This window comes from Epinephelus moara, chromosome 2 (genome assembly GCF_006386435.1).
Source record: "Epinephelus moara isolate mb chromosome 2, YSFRI_EMoa_1.0, whole genome shotgun sequence".
Lineage (NCBI taxonomy): Eukaryota > Metazoa > Chordata > Actinopteri > Perciformes > Serranidae > Epinephelus > Epinephelus moara.
The window spans coordinates 33,387,583-33,410,090 of record NC_065507.1 but is presented as its reverse complement, the minus strand read 5'-3'; the positions used below and the strand labels follow the sequence as shown (position 1 = coordinate 33,410,090).

At 40.3% G+C, this 22,508-nt stretch overlaps 2 protein-coding genes across 2 annotated transcripts; one reads left to right on the top strand and one right to left on the bottom strand.

The window, feature by feature from the left end:
• Positions 1-1,131: 1,131 nt before the first annotated feature.
• Positions 1,132-5,940, bottom strand: LOC126407009 (uncharacterized). Its single transcript, XM_050071654.1, has 2 exons — positions 5,213-5,940; positions 1,132-2,655 (listed from the first exon to the last, which is right to left on the bottom strand). Exons 1-2 carry the CDS (start codon positions 5,833-5,835, stop codon positions 2,004-2,006), a joined length of 1,275 nt encoding a protein of 424 aa, XP_049927611.1. The 5' UTR covers positions 5,836-5,940; the 3' UTR covers positions 1,132-2,003.
• A 13,974-nt stretch (positions 5,941-19,914) lies between these two features.
• Positions 19,915-21,595, top strand: LOC126403674 (claudin-9-like). The gene has a single exon (XM_050066384.1). The coding sequence runs from the start codon at positions 20,051-20,053 to the stop codon at positions 20,717-20,719; it is 669 nt and encodes a 222-aa protein (XP_049922341.1). The 5' UTR covers positions 19,915-20,050; the 3' UTR covers positions 20,720-21,595.
• The last annotated feature ends 913 nt before the right edge of the window (positions 21,596-22,508 follow it).

The window sequence follows — 22,508 nt, the reverse complement described above, 5'->3', positions numbered from 1 at the left end:
AACTGACTAAAATAGCACGATTTAATTGTGTCTGTAGGTTTCATGCTCACACCAATGTATCTTTGCACTAAAATACTGGGGGCATGCTCAATCTGAAAACAGTGTGCACTGTTTTGCTACAGTGTGCACATTTTCCAGGTTACAGAACAAATTTCCTTGAAGCGATGTGAAATTACAGGCTTTGATGTACACTCTTTCTCGTTATGAGAATGGTATGTGTGTCAGAGGTGTTACCCAATCAGCAGCGATGTGTATACATGTATAAACAAAATTCTAGTTAAACTTTTCTTATTGTACATACATGTTTTGTACTGTTCCTTTAAGTGACATCATGAAGAGGAAATGACATGATTTAATAGTTCTATGAAGACAAATTCAAATGCTTGTAAGTTTTGCTTTTCATTTAGAACATTTTTTGGTACGTTTTTATGACAAAACCTTCTCTGTCAAGCAAAACATATCCACCCCCAAAAAACACTGAGTTAGAAAAAAGATGCTAAAGTCATGATACTCAAACAAAAAATACTTAAGATACAGAATCAGCTGGTCTTTCTTGTTGAAAAGGCTCAACAGTTGCTTGTATCCCTGATGTTGAATGTATGCTGCATGGCAGTCTGGCAGGTGATGAAAGGGATGAATAAAAAGCTCACTTTAACATGGACTGTGCAAACCAAGATGTGACCCAGTCAAGACAGATACTCAGCCCTGAGCTGAGGGGGAGAGATCTGTTCTAACATTGATAACAAGTATCTTGATGGAGTGATGATAAGACACAGGAAACAAGTCATATCAGCACTTTGAATTTGAAAAAAAAAATCCTGCTACATCCTAAGTTCCCTGAAACCTCTGTTGGGTAAACAAACTGTTGACACTTAATCTTTCACACACTGTGTCCAGTAATGTGATACTTCTCAAACAAACATTTCCAGTGCGATCCAGTGAAGATGCAAATTCATCTATCCGGTTTCCCATCATGGCTGTAACCTCCTTGCATATGATGGATAATTCATGTCCACTGCATTGGTGCATAATCATGTCCTCAGCTTACCTTGTGTTGTGGATTTTATTACCTCTTCTCCAGTCTCTTAAACACTATTTGAGTTTCTCAGAAGTAAGTAAACAGTAATCATCCAGTGAGTATAGAGTTTATTTACAGTAACAGAATATCACAAGGTTCAGAAATATAAATGTAGAATTTGCAGGCTGGGTAAAAATAAAAAGGAGAGCAGATAGAAATGCAGAGATTTTCCTGAACTCACGGTGTTTACTCATTGCTGACACTCCATTTGTTATTTAGACAGACGTAATCAATGCAAAACTTACTTTAGCAGAAATTATACATGAAGGCAGCTGCATTCCTGCCTTTATTTTCAGAGATGTTAGAATCTGAACGACAATAAAGATAATTACACTGTGAGAGCCTCACGACAATCCAGATATTTACAGAGACTAATAATAATCATGATTCAAATCCTAGTTTCTCATCAACCAGCCACAATACAACATAGATTCAGATTTTAAAGGGCGCTTACATTTTTACATTGTAGTTTGAGACATGTACATAAGTTCCTTTTTGGTGTTTTCTAAACAGCTAACATTTTGACACCTCATGGCAAGAAAAACACAGCTATAAAATTGATGATGTCTTTGCTCCATCTCATTGTGACATTGAGCTAGCGTGCACAATTACAGTGCCCCAATGGCACAATTAAATGGGATCTGTATCAGACACTTAAAATGAATGTTTTTTAGGACCTTTTCAAGATAATCTTTACTCACACAGTCATTATTTATGCTCTTAGTTACACAAAGACAAAACATCCACTGGCAGAAAGGTCACTTTGACACATTCTCTAATTGCAAAATCGACCTTAAAAAGGATTGTGGCAAGCTGCGATTTCATGCTATATTTACATTGCCAGTGAATATACGAAGCAAACTATTATTTCTCTCTGTTGCGATTCTTGTGACCTCAACAGTCCATGTGGCAAGCGCTAACCATCTTATACGTATTGTCTTGACGTGGAGGCCGACTTCACAGGTGTGAATCTGGGTATGTAGTGGGGGTGTTCATGTTTGGGTGGGCAGTTCCAACACAGTAGCCCCCCTCCCATGAGCAGCAGTGCAGCAGCCGTCCAGCCGATATACAGCGCCGCTCCTAACTCATACCTCTGGGCTGCGACCACAAGTGGGTTATAGAAGTTGGTAATGATGGTGTTGGCAGACCAGGACACTGGAATAAGACAGAGCAACCCTGAGACGATGAACAAAACTCCAGCAAGGATGCAAGCCTTCGACTTGGATCGCTCGTCCTCGATGCAGTTTGTGCATTTCCCCCCGGCGATTGACACGACCACCCCAAAGATTCCAGTGAGGATGGAGATGATGATCATGGCGCGAGCGGCCTGCAGGTCCTGGGGCAGAGCCAGCATGGAGTCATATACCTTGCACTGCATCTGGCCTGTACTCTGCACCACACAGTTCATCCACATGCCCTGCCAGATGGTCTGAGCTGTGATGATGTTGGCTCCGATGAAGGCAGTGACCTTCCACATGGGCAAGGCGCACACCACGATGACCAAGAACCAGCCAATCAAAGCCATGGATATACCAATGAGCTGAATCCCCTGAGAAACCATTTCAGCGGCGTTGTTCCTCACACATTAAGATCCAAAAAGAAAGACAAGTGGAATGATGTGAGCTTGTATTTATAGGTTTGTGTGTGAGAAGAAGGGGCGCAGACATGAGGGTATGTGATACCACAGTCCTCAGCTCCTATTGGCTGGAAGGAGTTTACACACAAACAGAGACCCAGTGACCTTTAGTAGTGCTGACCTGCCTGAATCCAAAGCCTCAAGGTCAGATATACACAAAAGAAAACTTTTTTCCTTTCCATCAACATTTATTCTTCTAAACTCACACATTTATAAACCTTTAATAACAGTAATATGACACATCAGTAGCTTACCCTGTTTTTCTTCAAAAATGTTTCATAACTTTATTAACACTGTGCAGGTATATATCCAAGTTGTTCAAGAGAAAAACTGAGCAAACTACTGTGTTATGGATAAAAGTTTCACCTCTGAACAAGAATAAACAGGATGTGCTGTTATCAGGCACGTGCAGATAAATTCCAGGTGCCGCTAAAGCACCAACCCTTTTGGCCTCTGACTAGATAAGTGCCCTTTTTTGCATGACATTTTTTTGTGTTTATTTTAACAATTTTATATTTTAGCTTTTTACATTTGGTCAAAGCGCCCGACAACTGCATTTGAGTCGAGCCCCTCCCCCTCCCTCCTCAACTTGTCACAGTCACCACAGTCAGCGCAACGCAAATCGGGCGCCCTACGGAGCATCATCCACATCTCCCTGACCTGCCCTTATGGACAACCAGGTAACTATACTGTTCGCCCTAAGCATCGGCATTGTTTGTCACTTTTTTTTATGTTAAACCACAATTAAAATAACTCAGTACTGTCAGCCTAATTTAGGCAATAACCCACCATAAAGATTAACAACAAGTAAACTAGTCTGGCATAAAACCACACCGTCTCCCTCCAGCTCTCTGCCAGATTCCGCTTCACCAGCTGTCCGATGCGAGCTGAGACAGACGCCGAATTGCTGTCCCATTTCCACGCGTCCTTATAAACCAAAACTCAACTTTAAATAATACTTACGTCCCTCACACCACGACTCTGATAATTAATTTCAACAAATCTCACGTGCGGTTTGGTGCTGCACCAGCATGCCGTGCGCAAAGAGCGCAGAGAAGAGGAGGAGCGCGCAGCCCCTGCACGCGTCTGTCTCCGCGATTCTTTAAGGACAATTGAAGCTTTATTAGAAGATAATTATAAGTATTAGCGCGGGACTGTTTTAAAAAGAACGAGGTGTAGAAGAAAAATAGGAGAGGGAGTGGAGAATAAAGCGAGGAGAGTAGAGGGCACTTAGCCTGATTGTTACAACTGAACATAAAGGCCGTTGTGTGGAGGTTAGGTTGGTTGGTTTATTGAACAGCGCTGTTCAAATTTGTGTAAAGAATCGCTGATTTTAAATGGTTACTTATTTTATAGACCATTAGAGTGTACAATGTGTCATTGTTTAATTTGTTGATGCCTGTTAAGAATAAATGATAAAGGTGGATAGCTGTTAGGTGCATATAGTATAGATATTAAGACCTCTCATATATAAGCTTGACAGACATTGTCCCAGCTTCCCCGCGCTTTTCCCACATCAGCACCTGCCCTGCAGTAAGTCAGGTTATGCTGTTTACAGCAAGGGGCAGTGTTGGACAAGTAATGACTCAGACAATGGGGAAATGTTTCCTGTATAAAAAAAAAAAAAAATCAGCAAGTCATACTTCATTGGGATAATACAAAAAGCCTTTACATTTTAAACAACTTGTATAATCTATCAGTCAAATAGTATAATCTAGAGTTTATTTTGTTTTATTATAAAGTAGTTTTTCATATGTCTCAGTTAAGACCACCTTTTATTTTATACTTCTTTTGTCAACTTACACTCAAGAAACATAAAACTTAATTTTTCAGGGTATGAATTAGGATCATTTTACACTATAGGCCTATTAAATATTTATTTTGGATACTTGATAATACAGAATTTTGTTTTACTTTTGCAAAATATTTATTCTTGGTTTTAGTTACCAATCAGCTCAAATCTGTGGGTTGTGTGTGTAGCAGAGTTCATGCCTTCTTTCTGAAGCCTCCATTTTGAGAGGAAGCTGCTCTAATGAAACATCATAAAACATTAAAGAACACACAAAACATGATCATTCAATGTTGATAAAAAATATTTATTTACAGTTTCAGACAGTCACATATAAAACACATTTTTAAATGAAATGATATGAAAAAGGGCACAAATGGATGAAAACAAAGAAAAATGAATCAGCAAATTAACTTTCAAAATGTTGCTCTGATATGTATATATTTGTTCACTCGCATCAAGCATTGTGTCACTCAGTCCATCTTGTCTGGGTGTGGCCCACGTCTCCTCATCTTGGCACAGATGAAACAAATCTTGAAGTGCTTTAACTCAACATGAAATTTTCAGCATAAAGTGTGAGCACAATAAAATCATTGTGAAATTCAAATCATACTCATTGTGTCAACACAAATCAGTGTCATGGACCACAAAGCATTTGACTCAAGTCTCTTTTCAGTCCCTTGGCCTTGTCATTTGGCTTCCCTCTCCTCAGACGTAGTCCTTGGGTGCAGTTGAACGGGCAGCTGAGTACTTGGCAGAGTAGTTATCCTTGGGAGGGCAGTTGGCACAGAGGAGTGCACCACCCAGGATGAGGAGGCCTGCAGCCCCCCAGCCGATGAAGAGTGCAGCTCCAATCTCCCTTTTCTGAGAGCCCACTGTCAGCGGGTTGTAGAAGTTATTAATGATGGTGTTTGCGGTCCAGCACACAGGGATGAGGCACAAAATACCAGAAAGGATGAAGATCACACCAGATGCCACGCCGATTTTAGCTTTGGAGCCCTCGTCTTCCACGCAGTTGGTGCATTTGCCTCCTGCAATTGCGAGGAGGATGCCGATGATTCCAAGCAGGATGGAGATGATGATGAGGGCGCGTGCAGCCTGGAGGTCCCGGGTAAGGGCCAGCATTGAGTCATAAACCTTGCACTGCATCTGACCTGTGCTCTGGACCACACAGCTCATCCATATGCCCTCCCAGGTGGTTTGAGCGGTGACAATGTTCTGTCCGACGAAGGCTGTCACTTTCCACTGGGGAAGGGCACAGACAACGATGGTCCCAATCCATCCAATAATGCACAGGGCAGTGCCCACCATCTGAAAGCCGGCTGACACCATGTTTCCTCAGAAAGCTTCTTGCACAAAAAAAGTCCAAAAGTGTGTGTCTCTGGAAGTCAGTGGAGTCTTACTTGAGAGATCCCCAAGAGTAAATGTTTGAGTGAGGTTGAAGTGGGTCTTTTATACACTTAACTCGGGAGGGGCTTGACAGGCACACATTGTCACACAGAGCTGTGACGTGATGACTACCCCCACCCCCACTCCCAGCCGTGGGCATGTGTCATCATGTCAGTTTTTGTCTCAGTCGGGTAATCGTTGCAGGTGGAAAAGCCACGCTGTGACTCACAGGTATTGAGATCAGTTAAGCAGAACAAAATACCATCAGCCACACCCTCAAAATTATGGTATTGGCCATTAGGAAACTTTTTTGATCCTGTTTTTCGTTTTACAACTTTTTATGTACTGTGGTAACACAGTACATAAAAAGTTGCCTTTGTGAAGTGAGAGCCATGTGTGTACAAAATGTTCACTGTTGGGAAACTGTGAAGAACAGCTCTGTTTAAAGACGGTTATTTTGTATTTTTAAGTTCACCCAAATAGCTCTAAAATGTTTCCTAGATCTAACAGTTGTACTTTGCAGTGCTCATGATGTTTGCATGGTTTAAACGGAAGATGCAGCAAAGATTTTATCAGAGTGTCAGGCCTCAGTGCAAGATAATCATTTAAGTTAAGTCATATCTTTCATCTTCTGTTCAGTTTGAGATGAAGGTGGAACACACAAACTTTTACAGACCAAATACTGTATGAGTGAAATGTATATATGTCAGAATAAGTATGCAAGTACATAAACATACTATTCCCTTCCTTACTTCACTATTTCTTAGTCTTAGAATTAAATACTTAGTACACAGAATTTTTAAAGATATTTTTTTAGGGCATTTTTTGCCTTTAATTGACAGGACAGTGAAGTGTGAAGGGGGGAGAGGGAGAGAGAGAGAGAGAGAGGGAGAGCCTGGGCCGCTGTGGCAACAGCCTTGTACATGGGGCGCCTGCTCTACCACTAAGCCATCGACGCCCCAGTACACAGAATTTTGAAGGTTTTGAAGTGGGGCTGTATGAGGTTCTTATACTATACTTATACTTAGAAAGCAATCAATACAATCCCAGTTTGGAGAAGCAGATGGGAATACTTCCACTGAAGCTCAGCAATGCACTGCTGTGGATGGGGGTTAGCAGCAAAATGTATTTTAGCCACTTTAAAAAAGGCCTACCTCCACAAAAATCAGTATCAGTTTAGGTGAACACTATATGGAGAATATTTTCATAACTTTACCTTACAGTCAGACTGCCTTTTCCTTTGGCGCTACATTTTCTCAGCCATAGAACTTCCATATTCCTCTGCAAAAGCCCAACTGTGTTGTGAACTATATTACGGCAAAGGTCAGAGAGTGTTGTTGGGCGATCACACTGGAGAAAAAAAACTTCACTTTACTAAAGATCTCAAAGATGGTGCCTGCTTATGGTTTTCTGGGCTGTTCAAACAAAGACATGAAAACAGCTGAGGCTAGTTACACTGAATGTAGACATCAGCACTCCAACTGCAGTGAATGTTACTCTTAAGACGATTATGTAAAACCACCGCTCAATAAGCAAGAGAGGCACTTACTGAAGAGCACTGCTGTACCCTACCATCTGATAAAATTACTCTAAATACCTACAAGTAAATGAAACGACTTACCAAACAACCAGTAAAGTGGGAAGTGCTGGCGACCTCTGATTCACAAAGATTCTGAAGTTCTGCCATGTCAGTGGTACCGCTCTGGGACAGTGAGCATGTGTTTACAGTTCACAGTTAGCATGTGCACATCCTGGGTCTCCAGTTTCCACAGAAGTTTCCTGTCTCTGTTTTTGGCCTGCTCAGTGTCCCTCTGCAAAAGTCACTGTCAAAATTGCTCAGTTTTTTTATTTCCTTGTATTTGTTGTCTCTTCCATAAGCCCCTGCCAGTCTTACCTGATCTGTGGTGTAACAGTGTGTGGCACAGCTGAACTTTTGCGTAAGAATATGGTTATACAGCTGTAAAAATGTAGAAGCTGAAGGAAAGTGCTATCTGACAGCAAAGTAAAGCGGTGAAAATATTGTCAGTATAGCGTCCACTTAGACTGAGGTTGAGTTTTTTAGGTAGGTGCTTTTTAAAGTGGCTAAAATACACATTGCTGCTAACCCCCCTAGGGAGCTACGTAACATCTGGTTGTAAATTACGTCGTCCAGGAAGGCAGCAAGTTACACCATTTTAACTTTGAATGGCAATGCCATCTACAGTTACTGTTGCCAGCATTCTCCACCAACCTGCCCTGATTTTACCTGCTTTCATTCACTAACATGATAACAGGTTTGCTTCTTGATTCCATGTGAATGCAGCATTAGTACCTCATACAGCCTAATTTTAAAAAATTCAAACTATGCCTTTAAATTCTGTGTACAAAGTGTTTAATTCTAAGACTAACATATAGAGGAGTTAGGTAAAGAATAGTATGTGTTTGCACTTGCATGCATAGTCTGACATACATGCATTTTCACTTGTGCAATTTCCGGCCTGTATGATAGGGTTACTGTGGACAAAAGTTGCGTGTTCCGCCTTATCTCAGATCGAATGGGAAATAACGTCACTTAATGACACTTTGCTGTGTCTCTTGTTTTAATCACAATTTAAATATTGTGAGCTTCTTTACAGCCTGCAAGGTGTTACATCTAGGAAACATTTTTAGAGCTATTTTGGTGAACTCAGAAATTCAAAGTACACATTTTAAACAAAGCTGTTGTATTAGGCCTTTTAAAAGTGGCTAAAATATGTTTTGCTGCTAACCTGAATCCACAGCAATGCATAGCTGAGCCTCTGTGGCAGCACTCCTGCCTGCTTCTCCAAACTGAAAGTGTGCTGACTGTTTTGTGATACACTGACTATGGATAAGTATCTAATACAGCCCCACCTCAATAAATCAGAACTATTCCTTAATACTGAGATACACTGAGATACTGATACTGATGCTGATACTCCTCACTGAGATAAAAAATGACTTATTTATTTGAGCTCAACCTCTTGGCCTCTGCTGCATCTATTTATTACTGTTGATGTCAAAAACAGAAACACAGCATATTGTTTCATTCTTGATCTTGTCTTTAATAAATAAATAACTTTGATAATCTATAAACTATAGCATGGAACTGGTTGGATAAATGCTCAGATCGTTCTGGTATTAATCAGTCCCAGTAGCCTACTGATTGTACAAATGTAACAATCAAGTACATCTTACTTCCTGCACTGATTACACTGATTTAAACAGGCCTGCTCGCACAGTTTGTTGGCACAGCTTAAGGACACGCCCATGAAAATATTTTTATGAGATGAAAACAAAAACATTTCTTTTTTATGACAATGCCATGAAAAAGAGAAACCAAGAAATAATTGTTTTTTATGAACCCTAGTTACTAAGAGGCACTTTATATACAGATAGGTGAAAAAAAAGAGATTAAAGCTGACCTTGCAGTGATACAAGTCGTGTTGCAGCCGTCGTTCTGTAGATTGTCTTGGAAGAATAATGTGCACTCTGCAGTCCGGGGTCGATCCCACTTGATTTATCGACAGTTTTCCACAGCAGTGAGAAGATGTCAGGAGGAAGATGTCGGGGAAATGGCAAACACTATGCCAAGTGATTCCTGTTGACACGCTGTTGCAAAAAGAGGGAATAGTGAGAGGGGGCAAAGAGAGGTAGAGAGGGAATCAGATTGTTTCAGAAATGAATAGAGCCAGTGTTTAAGGGCCAAAACTGCCGTTAGGACTATAATGCCTCTTTTTTATCCAAGGTAGGATCATTAAAGCTACTTGGGCCTGGCTATGGAGATTGGGTTCCACACACAAGGAGACAGGGAGGAATTTCCACAATTAAGAATCTGAGGAGAGATGGTTTCAGGGTGAGATTAGTCCTGATGTGCAGGGAGGCCACAATCATGCAGTGTTTTAGAAAAATTCACATATTGTAAATAAGGTTGTCATATCAGATTCAGAATCAGAAATACTTTATTATTGATCCCCGAGGGGATCATGTTAATGTGACTGGTTGTGTGAAAACTGTAATTTTGATGATTATAATGATGTTATTAATGTAATGAATGGTGCCAAATGAAGAGCTCAAGTTTCCCTAATCGATGCAACTTTGCAAAAGGGCACAGTACAAACTTTGCAGCAACAGGTAAAAGACTCGACTCCAGCAGTCATGAGAAAGTGCCAGAGGGAGCCGCAGTGACAAGTGTCAGCAGGTAGATTAAGACAAGCCCTGACTTGTCAGTAACGGCTGGCTTTGGCTCTCACTCAGGCGTCCAACCCTTCAGTTAAACTGGCGGCGTCATTATGCATATCAGTGCAAAGTTTAAAAAGCAACATGAGTCTGCAGGATAGACAAGGGTTTTTATTTTTTGTATTTAAAGTTTTTTTAGTTTTTGTGGTTCAGTTACAACAAAGTTAATCAACAGATATACATTGAATCTATGTGTATATACATATGGAAACACTTCAACCATTTTGAATGTTCAAAGTACTGGCAAGGATGTCAGATTCACAGTTACTGTATAAAGTTGGAAGGTCTGCCCGTAAGGACACAAGGATGGACACTGACTTGTACAGTACTTTGTTGTTTGGATTTTATAATCTGTTATCTTGTAGCTGAACCAGGCATCTTTGATATTTCTGTGTTTGTGAGAGTGACAGAGAACAGAGGAACTTGTTTAGTGTGGATTTTTTGGTGTCAACTGTTCTGCTTATCTTACTGGCATAAGACAGCAATACTGCTGACTTTATCCATATTCAAATCATTGACAGTGAGGATGTCATTTTTGTTGCTGATTTAACAGAATAGAATATTGTTTATTAATCAAATGAGACCTGCTGCGTTGCTCGCCTTGGCTGAGAGATAATGTACAGAGTACTGAGATAATGTTGATGTTTTTGGCATTACTATGAGCCTGACTGGCTGCAAAGCCTCTTGTTTCAAGGTGGTAATCTAGTAGTAAAGGTCATAACACCGGGTTGGGTGTGGTGATCCTGATGTGGATGTTTTCAGAATATTCTGCCTGCTTTGTTCAGTTATGGCTGCAGCAGTAGTGATGGGTGGACAGCTTTAGTTCCTTTGAGTCGATACATGTATATCTACTGAACCTTTCCAGTATGGTGTCAGTTTCTCCAGGACACTCCGTTATAGTATGCACATCCTAAAGCTATTCCAGTCAGTGCTCTGAGCAATAAAATACAACACACACAATACTTTACATACCTGGCCTGTCCTCATTAGTTTATTAAGTACTGTTGCTGCAATATGTTAGGACAAATTATGGATTCATGAGCACTTGGATGTTAGACAGGCTGACCCGGTACATACCAGACACCAAAAAGAGTCGCTCAAAGCAGTGCCGGCCTGTGGCGTAGGCAGTGCTGAGGGCGCCGTCATCCATAGGGGGCACCACAAATGGGGGAAGGAAATAAAATCAAAATGTTTATCTTTTACTATTTTTTACTAATACTATTACTACTGTTATTTTGAAAGAGTACATATGGCCACAACAACATAACTATATGGCAAAGCCTACTAAATAACAGAGAGGCCTTTTTTTCTGGATTCCTTCTTCCTCAGCTCATTACACTTAACTTGCTCTTTGGGGGAGATGGCCGAGTTATCCGACATCACGTAAACCCCGAAACATGCTTTATCTTTATAGTGTCAAAACGACAAACACTCTCCGGTGCCCACTCAACTACCACTACACTACTGAAAGGCGTGTACATGTGGAGAGTAAGAAAATGAAATCGGCTGGAGGAGAGCTATCGTTACATCTAAGCATGGCCGCAACGAACAGCTCCTGGAGGTTGCAGTGATTTACATTGTGAAGCATTCAAGCTCTATTCAGAAAGAAATAGTTTTGGTTGCAGGTAAATAAGGTTCTCATGATGTGTTCAATCTAATCTTGTAAAACATAGTTTTTAGAAAGATAGTTGAGTGAATACAGCTGTTTGACGGAGAAATTTGTTGATGTTTTCACAGCAATATAAAACAGATATTAGAGAGGAAATTATGATTTGATGTATATAATAAATGTTTTTTTAATGTGAAAGAAGGTTATGTTAAAGGTTGTTTCATAAATGTGTATTATTGAATTTGTGCTCATTTAAAGGTAGTGAAGGACTGGATTCATTTTTTTTAATACTGTAGATTTCTGTGTTTCCTCGGCACAAAAGAGGAATAGATAACAGCAAAAAACAAAAGACACACCAATATTAAAGGCGCTGTATGTAAGAATGTGGCCAAAACGGTTACTGCACTCAAATTCAAAATACTGCCGCGAGTCATGTCCGCTCCCCCTCCCCTACAGATTCAAGGTTGCTGGACAGTGGCACGCTGGAGACTGATTTGTTCGCCCACGGGCGGCTGCCGTGGCAGGGCCGTGTCGCTGCGTCCTTGATCTTCGGTTTTCCAGCGGACCGTTCGAGCAAATCTGGCTTCTCTGTTGCTAACGCTGCTNGTACTATTGTTGTCGGTGAGATCAGTATGTTATATGAACATTATTCCTTAGTCTCTGTGACATATTAGGAGGATTTTACAACTATTTGCTTTAGATTTCTTACATATAGCTCCTTTAAAATATAGGTGTCAGCTTTTGGCCAAATTGTTATTTTAAACATTGATATCGCTATCAGCCCAGGGCACCAAATGTGCTAGGGCTGCCACTGGTTCAAAGAGAGTCATTCATTCATTTCCGACCATAACTAGCTGTGGACAGCAGGAGCACCTGTCGCTGGCAAGCCACACAGACTGTCAGTCCTTACATATATACATATGTATACTACTCATATCATATGAGAAAAAAAATCATGAATTCACTGTTGAGTAGCCACAAAAGATGTAACATCATATAATATGATAAATAAAAAATGATAAGCAGAACAGAGCTTAATGTGTTATGTGTGATGGGGGGGATGTGCCACTTTATGAAAATAATATATTTTGTGATGTAATGAAAATTGTCCTTAGTTACATTGTTGGGGTAAAAAACAAACAAAAAAACAAAAGTAGGTGGTTTCATGTGTCAGAGTGGGAAATATGCGTGCACCTGTGTGGGTGGATCATGTCTGTATTTGGCATGTGATGTCATCACAGCAAGCCCTGAGGCCATTGTGCAGGTAGAGTCACAGTTTCAGTGGGTAATTTAAGCATGTGTATGCTTTGAGCTTCGGTGAGTCACGCATGTTCGGACATGACACATGATCACATGACGCAAACAACAACCTGAAGTCTACAGGAGACTGTTGAAGTGATTAAAGAGATTTTGTTGACAATGTCTAGTACAGATTGTTAGGAAGAGTGTAAAATATCTTTACACACCAAACAATATCTTTACACCTTTTGGTCTGTGTTCATTCCTCTTCTCAGGACACAGTGGCTGTTGGTGACATAGGGCTCATTCTGCTGCAGATACCATCCAATGTTTGTCTAAATGAGAGTATTGGGTAAATGTGAGAAAATCAGGCGGTATAAATGTAATATGGGCAAATATTAACCACACGCTATAGCTTTAGTCCAAGTCAGGATGTAAGGCATTTCTGTTGTGAAATAGGGAGTGACTGAGGGTTTGTATTTTGGCCTGGAGAAACTTTCGGTTCCTCATTTACTGTCAGCGACAGGGATTAGGGCCTTTTTTTGCTTCCTTATTTTTAAAATTATTTTGTAACTTCCTAATACATGTTGTATTCATCATCTATCACTACACGTCACTCTTTGGACTTTTGGTACTTTTTTGTCACATTAACACACTTAAGGCTAGCTTACTGTGAATAAACAACAGCCTACAACACACACCCCAGACTCGAAACCGGTCAGACTCGCTCATGTTCCCTTGACAGGTGAATGTCCCGCAAGGAAGGTGCTCTGCAAGTGGCTACATGAATATTTCCAGGTTATGTCTAATCACATAGCTGCACCTGCAGAAGAAACGGTGAACTCCCTAAACAATGTCCACGTTTGGAGTGGATAAAAACAGCACAGAATGGCCTGTAAGTCAGAGATGAATATCTGTGGAGATCTACACCACACAGATCTGTTGATCCAGCAAACAACACATATGTGCATAAGATAATAGCATGTGGTTTATTTAAAATTCCAATTTGTTTCATAAATGTCAGTCCTGTGGGATTTGATTTAAGTCAAATGCCTCTGCTTCACATATAAAGTTGCAGTAATGGCAAAATAAATAACAACATGCTGTTCCTGGATTTTAGTACGAAGAAACATAGGCACCCTCCCCATACATTTTACAGTAGGTAAATCGACTGTATCTCCTCATAAAAAACATGAAACCTGATATGCAAATCAAGACACCTGAAACCTAATGATAAGATTTGAAAACCACATTTTGAAGCCTCACAGAGCCCAATTCAACAATGTTACATACAGGTGTAATATTCTATGTGTTTTTGTTAAAAATCTGTATTTTGTAATAGTGGCATGTGCGTTGACAGATTTCAGACAAAAAGAGGATTGCAAAATTCAAGACAGGACCAACTGAAATGTGAATCAGACTCTTTGCGTCAGACTGGGTAAGATATAACGTTGGTATGATGTTACTGTGTGTTTTTGAAACTAAAGTAATTGATTGTCCACAGCAACACCCAAAACTCTTACCTCAGCTGAATATGTGTTGCCAAATCTCAGTTCTAAGGGCCCTGACACACCAGGCTGATGGTTAGTTATTGGTCAATGTCAGGCTGTTGATTGGCGTCAATTGGCGCCATAGTTTTTGCAGTGTGTCCCGCACTGTTGGCGCTAGTCAGCCCCTGTTGGCCCTTGTTGGCTGTTTTTTGGACCCCATGGAGCCCACTTGTAATAAAAAATCACTCTGATTGTCAGTTCAGAGAAACAATAGTGAGGAAAGTAAACAAACAACTTAAGTCAAGAGGGCGTGACATCATAACAAATGTGTTATATTAGCTAAAATTATTTTTTTAGCCATCAAGATCTTTAGCAGAGAGTGTTTGTAACTGTTTGTGTTATTGAATTCATCCATACAGACAACCGCTGCCTGCTGGTATGGAGAGTTATATCCTCTCATGTAGGCACTGGACGTATGTGCTAGTTAGCTGTCGGCTGAAGTCTTTGTGGTGTGTTTAAGTGCAACTTTTAGTTGGTACACAGGTGACATGAGGTGATACAACAGTCTGCATTTCAGTCTGCTTATTCTTTTATGTCGGTTGGGTGTGTCTGGACCCTCACTTATATCCTGCATACTATTACAGTGTCACTACACACCACTTGCTATGCACATGCTTTATTAGTATGTTTCATAATGATGCATTCTATATTTTAATACTGTGAGAATGGAGAGGTTTCATTACAGTTATGATATTGTGTTGATTGTTTTACATGTTTTAACACATACAGCAGGGTATTTGCATTACTATGTATTTAGATACATTGTGGAAAACTTGTTAGCAGGGTGTTGGCCGGCCAGGTGAGAAAATGCATGCTCACTTAGCTGCTATATAAAACATAAAGGTTAAAAAAACAGAGCATGCCTGATGAGACGCTGCCTAATCCTCCACCAAATGATTTGCATGAGGTGTTAGCAAATCATGTCTGCTGTTATGAGTCAAGCTGTATCTGGTTTTATCTGACTTTATCTGGTAATCAGAGCACTGTGTTGTTAGCACTGGTTGTCAGTGGCTGCAAATCACAAAAATGTTTTCTTCTTGAAATTCAGAACTCCCTGATACTGACCGCTCCTTGTACAGAGACAGCTGCCAACTGCAATTCAGAACCAAAAAAAAGAAGTTTGATTGACATTTTGGTGTCTTGTGTGTTGGACACTTTAGAAATAGCTGAGGGGGAAATACAATTTTAAAAGGCATCAGTCTTGTGTGGAATTCTTTGGTAAATGACCCTTTAAATCATCCTTTTAACCAACAATGCTTTTATAGTATAATGCTAATCTTTATCTAAAGAGCACTTTTCTAAACCCAATTTACAAAGTGCTCCATGCTGTGCAACAAATTAAAATCAACAAATTATAAAATAAAAAAACAGATAAAGATTAAAACCAATTAAAATGAAAAAAACTCAGGTAAAGTCAGGTTGAGCTCCCAGATAAGGTGTTTACTGTTACTGTAACTAGGCAGACTTAATCTTTATGAAGGGTGTTTTCTACAAAACACAACATGGGGAGAATGAGTAGTGGCTCCCCCTGCCTGTAAAAACATACACCGACATTACAAAGCTCATAAACAGTTACAGTCTCTTGTGTTAGTCTCACAGGTCCATCCCGGGTTGCACCTTAGCATCTTTTTATAATAATAATCATGATTTCTAAAATATAATAGTTTTTTTCTAAACTTTTTTTTTTTTTTTTTTTTTAAATTATCTGTACCTGATGTGATTGTTTTTAAAGGAAATCTTTTGGTTTTGACTTTTATTCTGCAGTGGATGTTATGATGCCAAACCAGCTGTCTTTTGGTGCCTGGTGCATTGAGGTCGTTTCACAATCAGTTTTTTTCAGTGTGTATTGTCTGTGACGTCACAAAGTCACCATTTTGACGGTATAGATACAGCAAGCTAGATTTAACAGTATGGTAAACAAAATGACTGTGTAAGTTATAAACAACCCATCAAATCATCAAACTAGAGGAGCAGAGGCAAATGTAGAGAAAACCACAACAAGAACTAGAACAAGACAAGAATGTCAGGGACCGTTATTTAGTGAATCATTATCTAGTAACAACACTGATCCATACGACCTGACGGCGAAAAGTTGGAGTGCTGTGCCCGCATTGCTGACTCTAACCTTGTAGATATTACCGTGCAGTCTGTGAATTTCCAACTATCTTGTTTACATTGTAAGTGCATATACCTGTGAACAGTTCAGAAATAAAATAAAATCCCTTGAAGCCCACAGACATTTTACCAGTGGCTGGGTGCAGGATTTGTTCACATTTTGACCTAAGCTGAAAACGTGTTAAGAAGAGATGGTTCCTGTGATCTTAGATTGTCTGGCCAGTATTTTGTCTTGTCGTTAGTCACCATGGCATGATGAACAGAGATTTCCCTGTGTTTTTTGTTAATATTTTTTTTACTTTTACTTTGTGGTTGCAATGTTATTTAGTCATGAAGTAAAAGCTGTTAACAATATCAAACTGTGATGAAGAAATCATCACATGTCCAAAAAGGAGTAGGAAGAAATATCTAATCATACCATCTTTTTCATTACAGATAATTACTAATGTTATTTACCACTATATGCTTTAACATAAAAGGAAATACTAAGAAAATGCTTCATACCACAAAAATGATTAAACCCACAATGTACTTTGGTTATAATGAGTCACTCAAGCTTTAAGAGCAGACAATTTAGAAAATCCACATTTAATTAAAAGTGTTAAAGCTGAGGGAAGAAATAAGGAGACATGTTTTTTAGGGGGGAAGAGTTTATTATTCTTTCTGATGTACAACAATGCAAAATCACAATAATGTAATCTGCCAGTATGGTCGAGGTGCATTCTGTCAGGTGTGCGTCTATGTTTGTGTGGGAAGATGGAAGGGTGTGTATGTGTGCATGTGTGTCTGTGGAGGGGGTTAACCACAAGATAACAGAGATACTCATCCTGACCACTGACCCCAGGTGACCTCTGTTAATTAGAGGAAAGCCTGTAATGACACTGAGCTCATCTGTCAGCTAACCTCAACGGCCCTGTTGTCTATCAAACAAGATAGTCTGGATGTTTTGGAGGATAGTTCCACCTGTTGAAGTATTCTTTGATTCATTTTGTGTTCAGTGTGACAAAAGGATGATGTTGACTCATACAAAGACAGAACAGCTGCAATACAATGTTTTGTGAAGTTAAAAAAAGAGCCAGTATTTATTTCTGGGCCTTTTGTACCTCATTTGGCCTTTTTTGTTTAGATTTCCAGGTGAGCATTTCCAGCTTCAAATACAGTAACAGTAAGGGACTGTTCATTGTTAATGAGAGGGGAGGGGGTGGTACAAAACAGGGGAGGCACTTTAAATAGTTTTTTAAGTACTGGGGAGAGTTGTGTTTTTTGATTTGGCTTAGGGGAAGGACTTTCAAGCTTAAATTGTCATATTTCGTATTTATCTTAAGTAGCCTCAGAACCCTTAAACCTGCAAGTGCATTTGAATAAGCATGTTTTCTTTTAAAAAAAAATTTTTTTGTGTGTGAGTGTGTGTGTGATGTGAAGGCTTATTCAGTTTAGTTGATTTTGTGTGCTGCTGTCATGCACCCATATTCTGCTAAAGTGCACACAGCTTGTGTGACGATGTCATTTTTAAGGAGGATTTGCATTTTGTTTCAGAAATCAGCTGTTTGTTTTGGTGATAACATTCACTCCCATGCTGTTTGCTCATTGGCTCCGTACCTACACGTAGGGTGAATATGTAAGGGATAATGTATAATGAGCCGGTGAATACTTGGAAAATAACTCCCGACAGGGGAATAGAACCCCTGAATGGAGTTATTTTCCCAGTATTCACCGGCTCATTATACATTATCCCGCTTATTACACGGCTAATTATCAGTTAAATAAATAATGTTGTCTGCCTCTGTGAAGTGCATTAAAACCGACCGGATTCCATAACTTTTGGTGAAAGTTTTGTACTCACCCAGGCTTAGTGGACTGAACCGAGGCATAAACCTCGCGTAAAATGTCATTAAGCATGACTGCCGAGTGTGTATTCAATTCCGGGTTCTTTTGTTTTTGGCAGAGAAAGTCTGTAGGTATTCTTTTTCTTCAGCGGCATCCGTTAAAATCAGCCACTTCTGTTTGTTTTTTCCCTCGGAAGTTGTTTGACAGCTGCAGTGTTGCAGGGCAGCATCCCTAGCAACGCTGGGCTACATAGCAACTGTGTGTAATGACCGTTGCTACTAGCAGCGGTCATTACACAGTAATATCAGACCGCAGAATGCCGCTACTGACCAATCAGAATACAGCATTTAATAGAGCCGTGTAATAATAAAAAAATAAAAGGCTATTTATGGCGGAGGGAGGGTTATGCATTTTCCATGAGTCACTCAGGAAGTTTCAAGGAAAAAATATTTGTAGTGAGAGTCAAGATAAAACAAAAACAAAAATCAAAGTCACTCCCTGTTTCTGATAAGTTAAGTACAGTCCCTAATTAAAATTAAATGTTAGATGATAGTATTCTACAGTTTTTGTTTGATTGACTTCCTTAGGAAGTAATGTTTTGGCCTACAGCTAAACGTAGTCTCTGTCCTTTGAGGTTCCCAAAAACTTATCATATACAAAGGAGGTATTCACTAAAGGGATTAGTTACACGATGACCTACCATTAAGTCCTGAGTATGTATTTATGGTTTGACATTTGCAATGGTATGTCTCATAGAGATTGAAAAGAGTATGATCTGCTTACAGCATGTTAGGTCGTAGACTAAGAGGCTAATAATCTCAGTGCGTTTTGTTTACTTAAATATGGAACCTCCATTTTAAGCAAGTGTGCCCACTGGCAATGAGGCTTGTTAACTCAGACCCAGTTGGGTTTTTTTTCTCTCAGGAGGGATTATGAAACTGACCAGCAAAAACAAGGCCTGTCATTGTTGCTGTTTTTTCTTGCCCAGAGATCTCATTCAGATGGTGATTCAGCAATTTTTTACAAGGTTGCTGCATGTCACAACAGACACATGCTCTCATATTCAAAAGACTTAAAAGGAACACTGGAAAGCATCTTTAATATATTATAATCAGAACTGTTGTAATGGTTGGTGGTGGTATTTCTACTGTGAATGTGGTATGGGTTCAGGACAACACTATCCCCTAAATCAGTTTGTATTTAATATGTTTACTGGTGTCTAAGACTCTGCAGGTACTTGATAAATATGTTTTCAGAAGGATAATTGATGGTTCCCATGTGACACTGATTTCAGTTGAGAATATGAAAGTATCCGCATTTGCAGGTGTAGTTTGAGGATAAACACGATGCCACCTTAAGCTGACTCCACCTTCAGTTGTCTAAGCTGTATAAAGAAGGTAGAATCTGTTTCTCCCTCTCTCTTTCTCTCTCACTAAAACTCTTATACAGGACGTTGAGCCAACGTGATCCGATATCGCCTTCATCTCAGGAGGGTTGAGCTTGTGGACACAGAGGGCCTTCTATCCCACAGAGCCCTGGAAGAGAGTCTTGTTCAGCTCCGTCTTCATCCCCAGCTCCAACTATGTACTCTGCAGGCTTGGAGATCCTCGGGATGATCCTGGCCGTGGCCGGCTGGCTGGGGGTGATGGTGTCCTGCGGCCTGCCCATGTGGCGGGTGGCTGCCTACATCGGTCAGAACATTGTCATCTCCCAGGTGATCTGGGAAGGCTTGTGGATGAACTGTTCCGTGCAGAGCACCGGTCAGATGCACTGCAGGGTGCACGACTCCATGCTGGGGCTGCCAGTGGACTTGCAAGCAGCTCGTGCCTTGGTCATTGTCTCTATGGTGCTGTGCATCGTGGGAATTGGTCTGTCAGTGGCTGGTGCCAAGTGCACAAACTGTAGCCGGGATGTGAGCAGTAAACCGCGTCTTGTGGTGTCTGCTGGAGTAACCTTCGTGGTAGCTGGACTGCTGCTGCTGGTGGCTGTGTCCTGGACAGCACACGCCATCGTAATGGGCTTCTACGACCCGCTGCTGGAGGAGACAGGGAAGAGGGAGTTTGGTAATGCTCTGTACTTTGGCTGGGCTTCCTCCTGCCTCCTCATCCTAGGGGGAGCCCTGCTCTGTTGCTCCTGCCCACCCACAGCAGCTACAGCACCGAGTGGTGGTAGCTCCATGGCTCCCCGGGTGGACTACTCGGCTGTCAAGGTTATGTCAGTCAATGGTTACCCCAGAAGAGACTATGTATGAACATGTGACATGTGGGCGCAGATGAAGATATGATGCCTAATGTTAGAACATTTGTGCAGAGCAGATGGATATTTTTTGGCCTGGGTGTTAATGCAGCATCATGGACTTGGACATTAACTAAAAATCACTGATGCATGTTTTATGATGTGTATTCGTTAGGACCATATTTCTGTAGTGGTGGTCATTTTATGTTACTTTTAATATATTATTTCAAATAACACATTTTATTAGAAACATTAAGATAATGTCTGATCTTAAATAAATATATACAATGTCTTTGCAGATTATTTCTGATGAAAGGTTATGAAATAAAAGAACAAAAGTTTTACAAGAATTTACTCATTTTCAAACCTTCTTGATGATGGAGATAAAGTTTCTAACTCTGTAGTTTCATGCCACAGAGTCAGAAATTGATGCTTAAATTAAGTGTAACATAACAACTATGCCTGCATAAGTTCTTTGGTATGCAGAGACAGGGGCAGATGCCAGCTGCAGAGCTCAGCAGAGTCTGACCAGTAAGAGCCGTAATGGTGCACGCCAAAATTAGGTATTTAATTTCAATGTAAATGGAGGAAAGAAACAATGGGTGGCTTGTTACAGAGGAGCACCTTATGCTTCCCTTCCATTGTAGCCTGTCCTCCATTTGCAAGAGTGAAACTGAGTCAGAGATAAAAGTCTCTCTCTGCAAAGGGACGTAACCTGCACTGTAACTGAGTCCAAACTGAGCCACAAAGACCCCATTGATCACCTGGTTCCCAACTGTTTATTCCCCAGGTGGGATTCACTGTGATAAAAGTGCATCTAAATGCTCACAGAGTCACTTGAAATCCTCAAAAATCTAAAACAAGAGCAGGTACTGTTGGAAAAATTATGTTGTAGAGAGTTGGTAACACCTCAAAAGTGTGTCTGCTGCATTTAGGGCCACCAACATCATGTCATGTGATTGAAACTAAAAGCATTAAAGGTGATGTTTTTAGAAGTCTGTGCTACTCATTAAGCCCTGCTTTAATGTCATACTGTACATAAACATTTCTGCATGTCAGTCTGTCTTCTCTAAATCTCATTCAGGTACTTTCAAACTACAAACTTGCATGGCAACTCAGTACTCCTGGTTTACAAGCAATACATAAGCAATAAATGTAAAGTACAAGAAACAAAGATACAGGTCCAAAACATTCTTGCTTTCTTAACCTGCTTTGGCTTGAGCAATGACATTAATGATCTAAAAGGATAGGCTTCTACAACTCCCTTTGAGTGACCACAGATCCTGCTGGCAGGATTGTGTTACTGAGTCCAGCTGTGCAGTCATGTGTTAATGGGAAAGTGCAACAGCCAAATCAGAGGTGAAGACAAACAGCAATCTACAGTAAGAGCACCAGCTCCCACTTTACAACAGCAACCATGATAAATTAAGGCTGACATTTACTGAACATGTAGGGTGTGTACAAATATGAGCACATCATCAGTGACTAAATGAAATGTTGCAGCTTTTGGGGTTGGTAGTGTTACAGGTTCATGTTTCCTTTATGGCCTCAAGTAACCATCAGAAACTTCTGACGGTTCAAAAGTTTATGCACAATTTATGCACAATACAATGCTGTGTTTAAAGTAGGGCTGGGTATCGTTTAAGAAAATTGTGATACCAGTACCAGTACTCTTAAAATAATACTGTTACCAATGGTGTATTTAATATGCTACCACAAAGGTGGTGAACGTTTTGATGACATCTTGGCCCTCAAACTGCCAACTCCATCAAACACACTGCGCCCGACTTCACCACACCACCAAC

Excerpts from the sequence above, each read along its gene's own strand:
- LOC126407009 (XM_050071654.1), bottom strand. The coding sequence starts at position 5,835 with ATGGTGTCAGCCGGCTTTCAGATGGTGGGCACTGCCCTGTGCATTATT. Across the intron at positions 2,656-5,212 it reads GCACCCAAGGACTACGTCTG|GAACAACGCCGCTGAAATGG; the intron begins AGGAGAGGGAAG and ends TTAATGTGTGAG.
- LOC126403674 (XM_050066384.1), top strand. The coding sequence starts at position 20,051 with ATGTACTCTGCAGGCTTGGAGATCCTCGGGATGATCCTGGCCGTGGCC.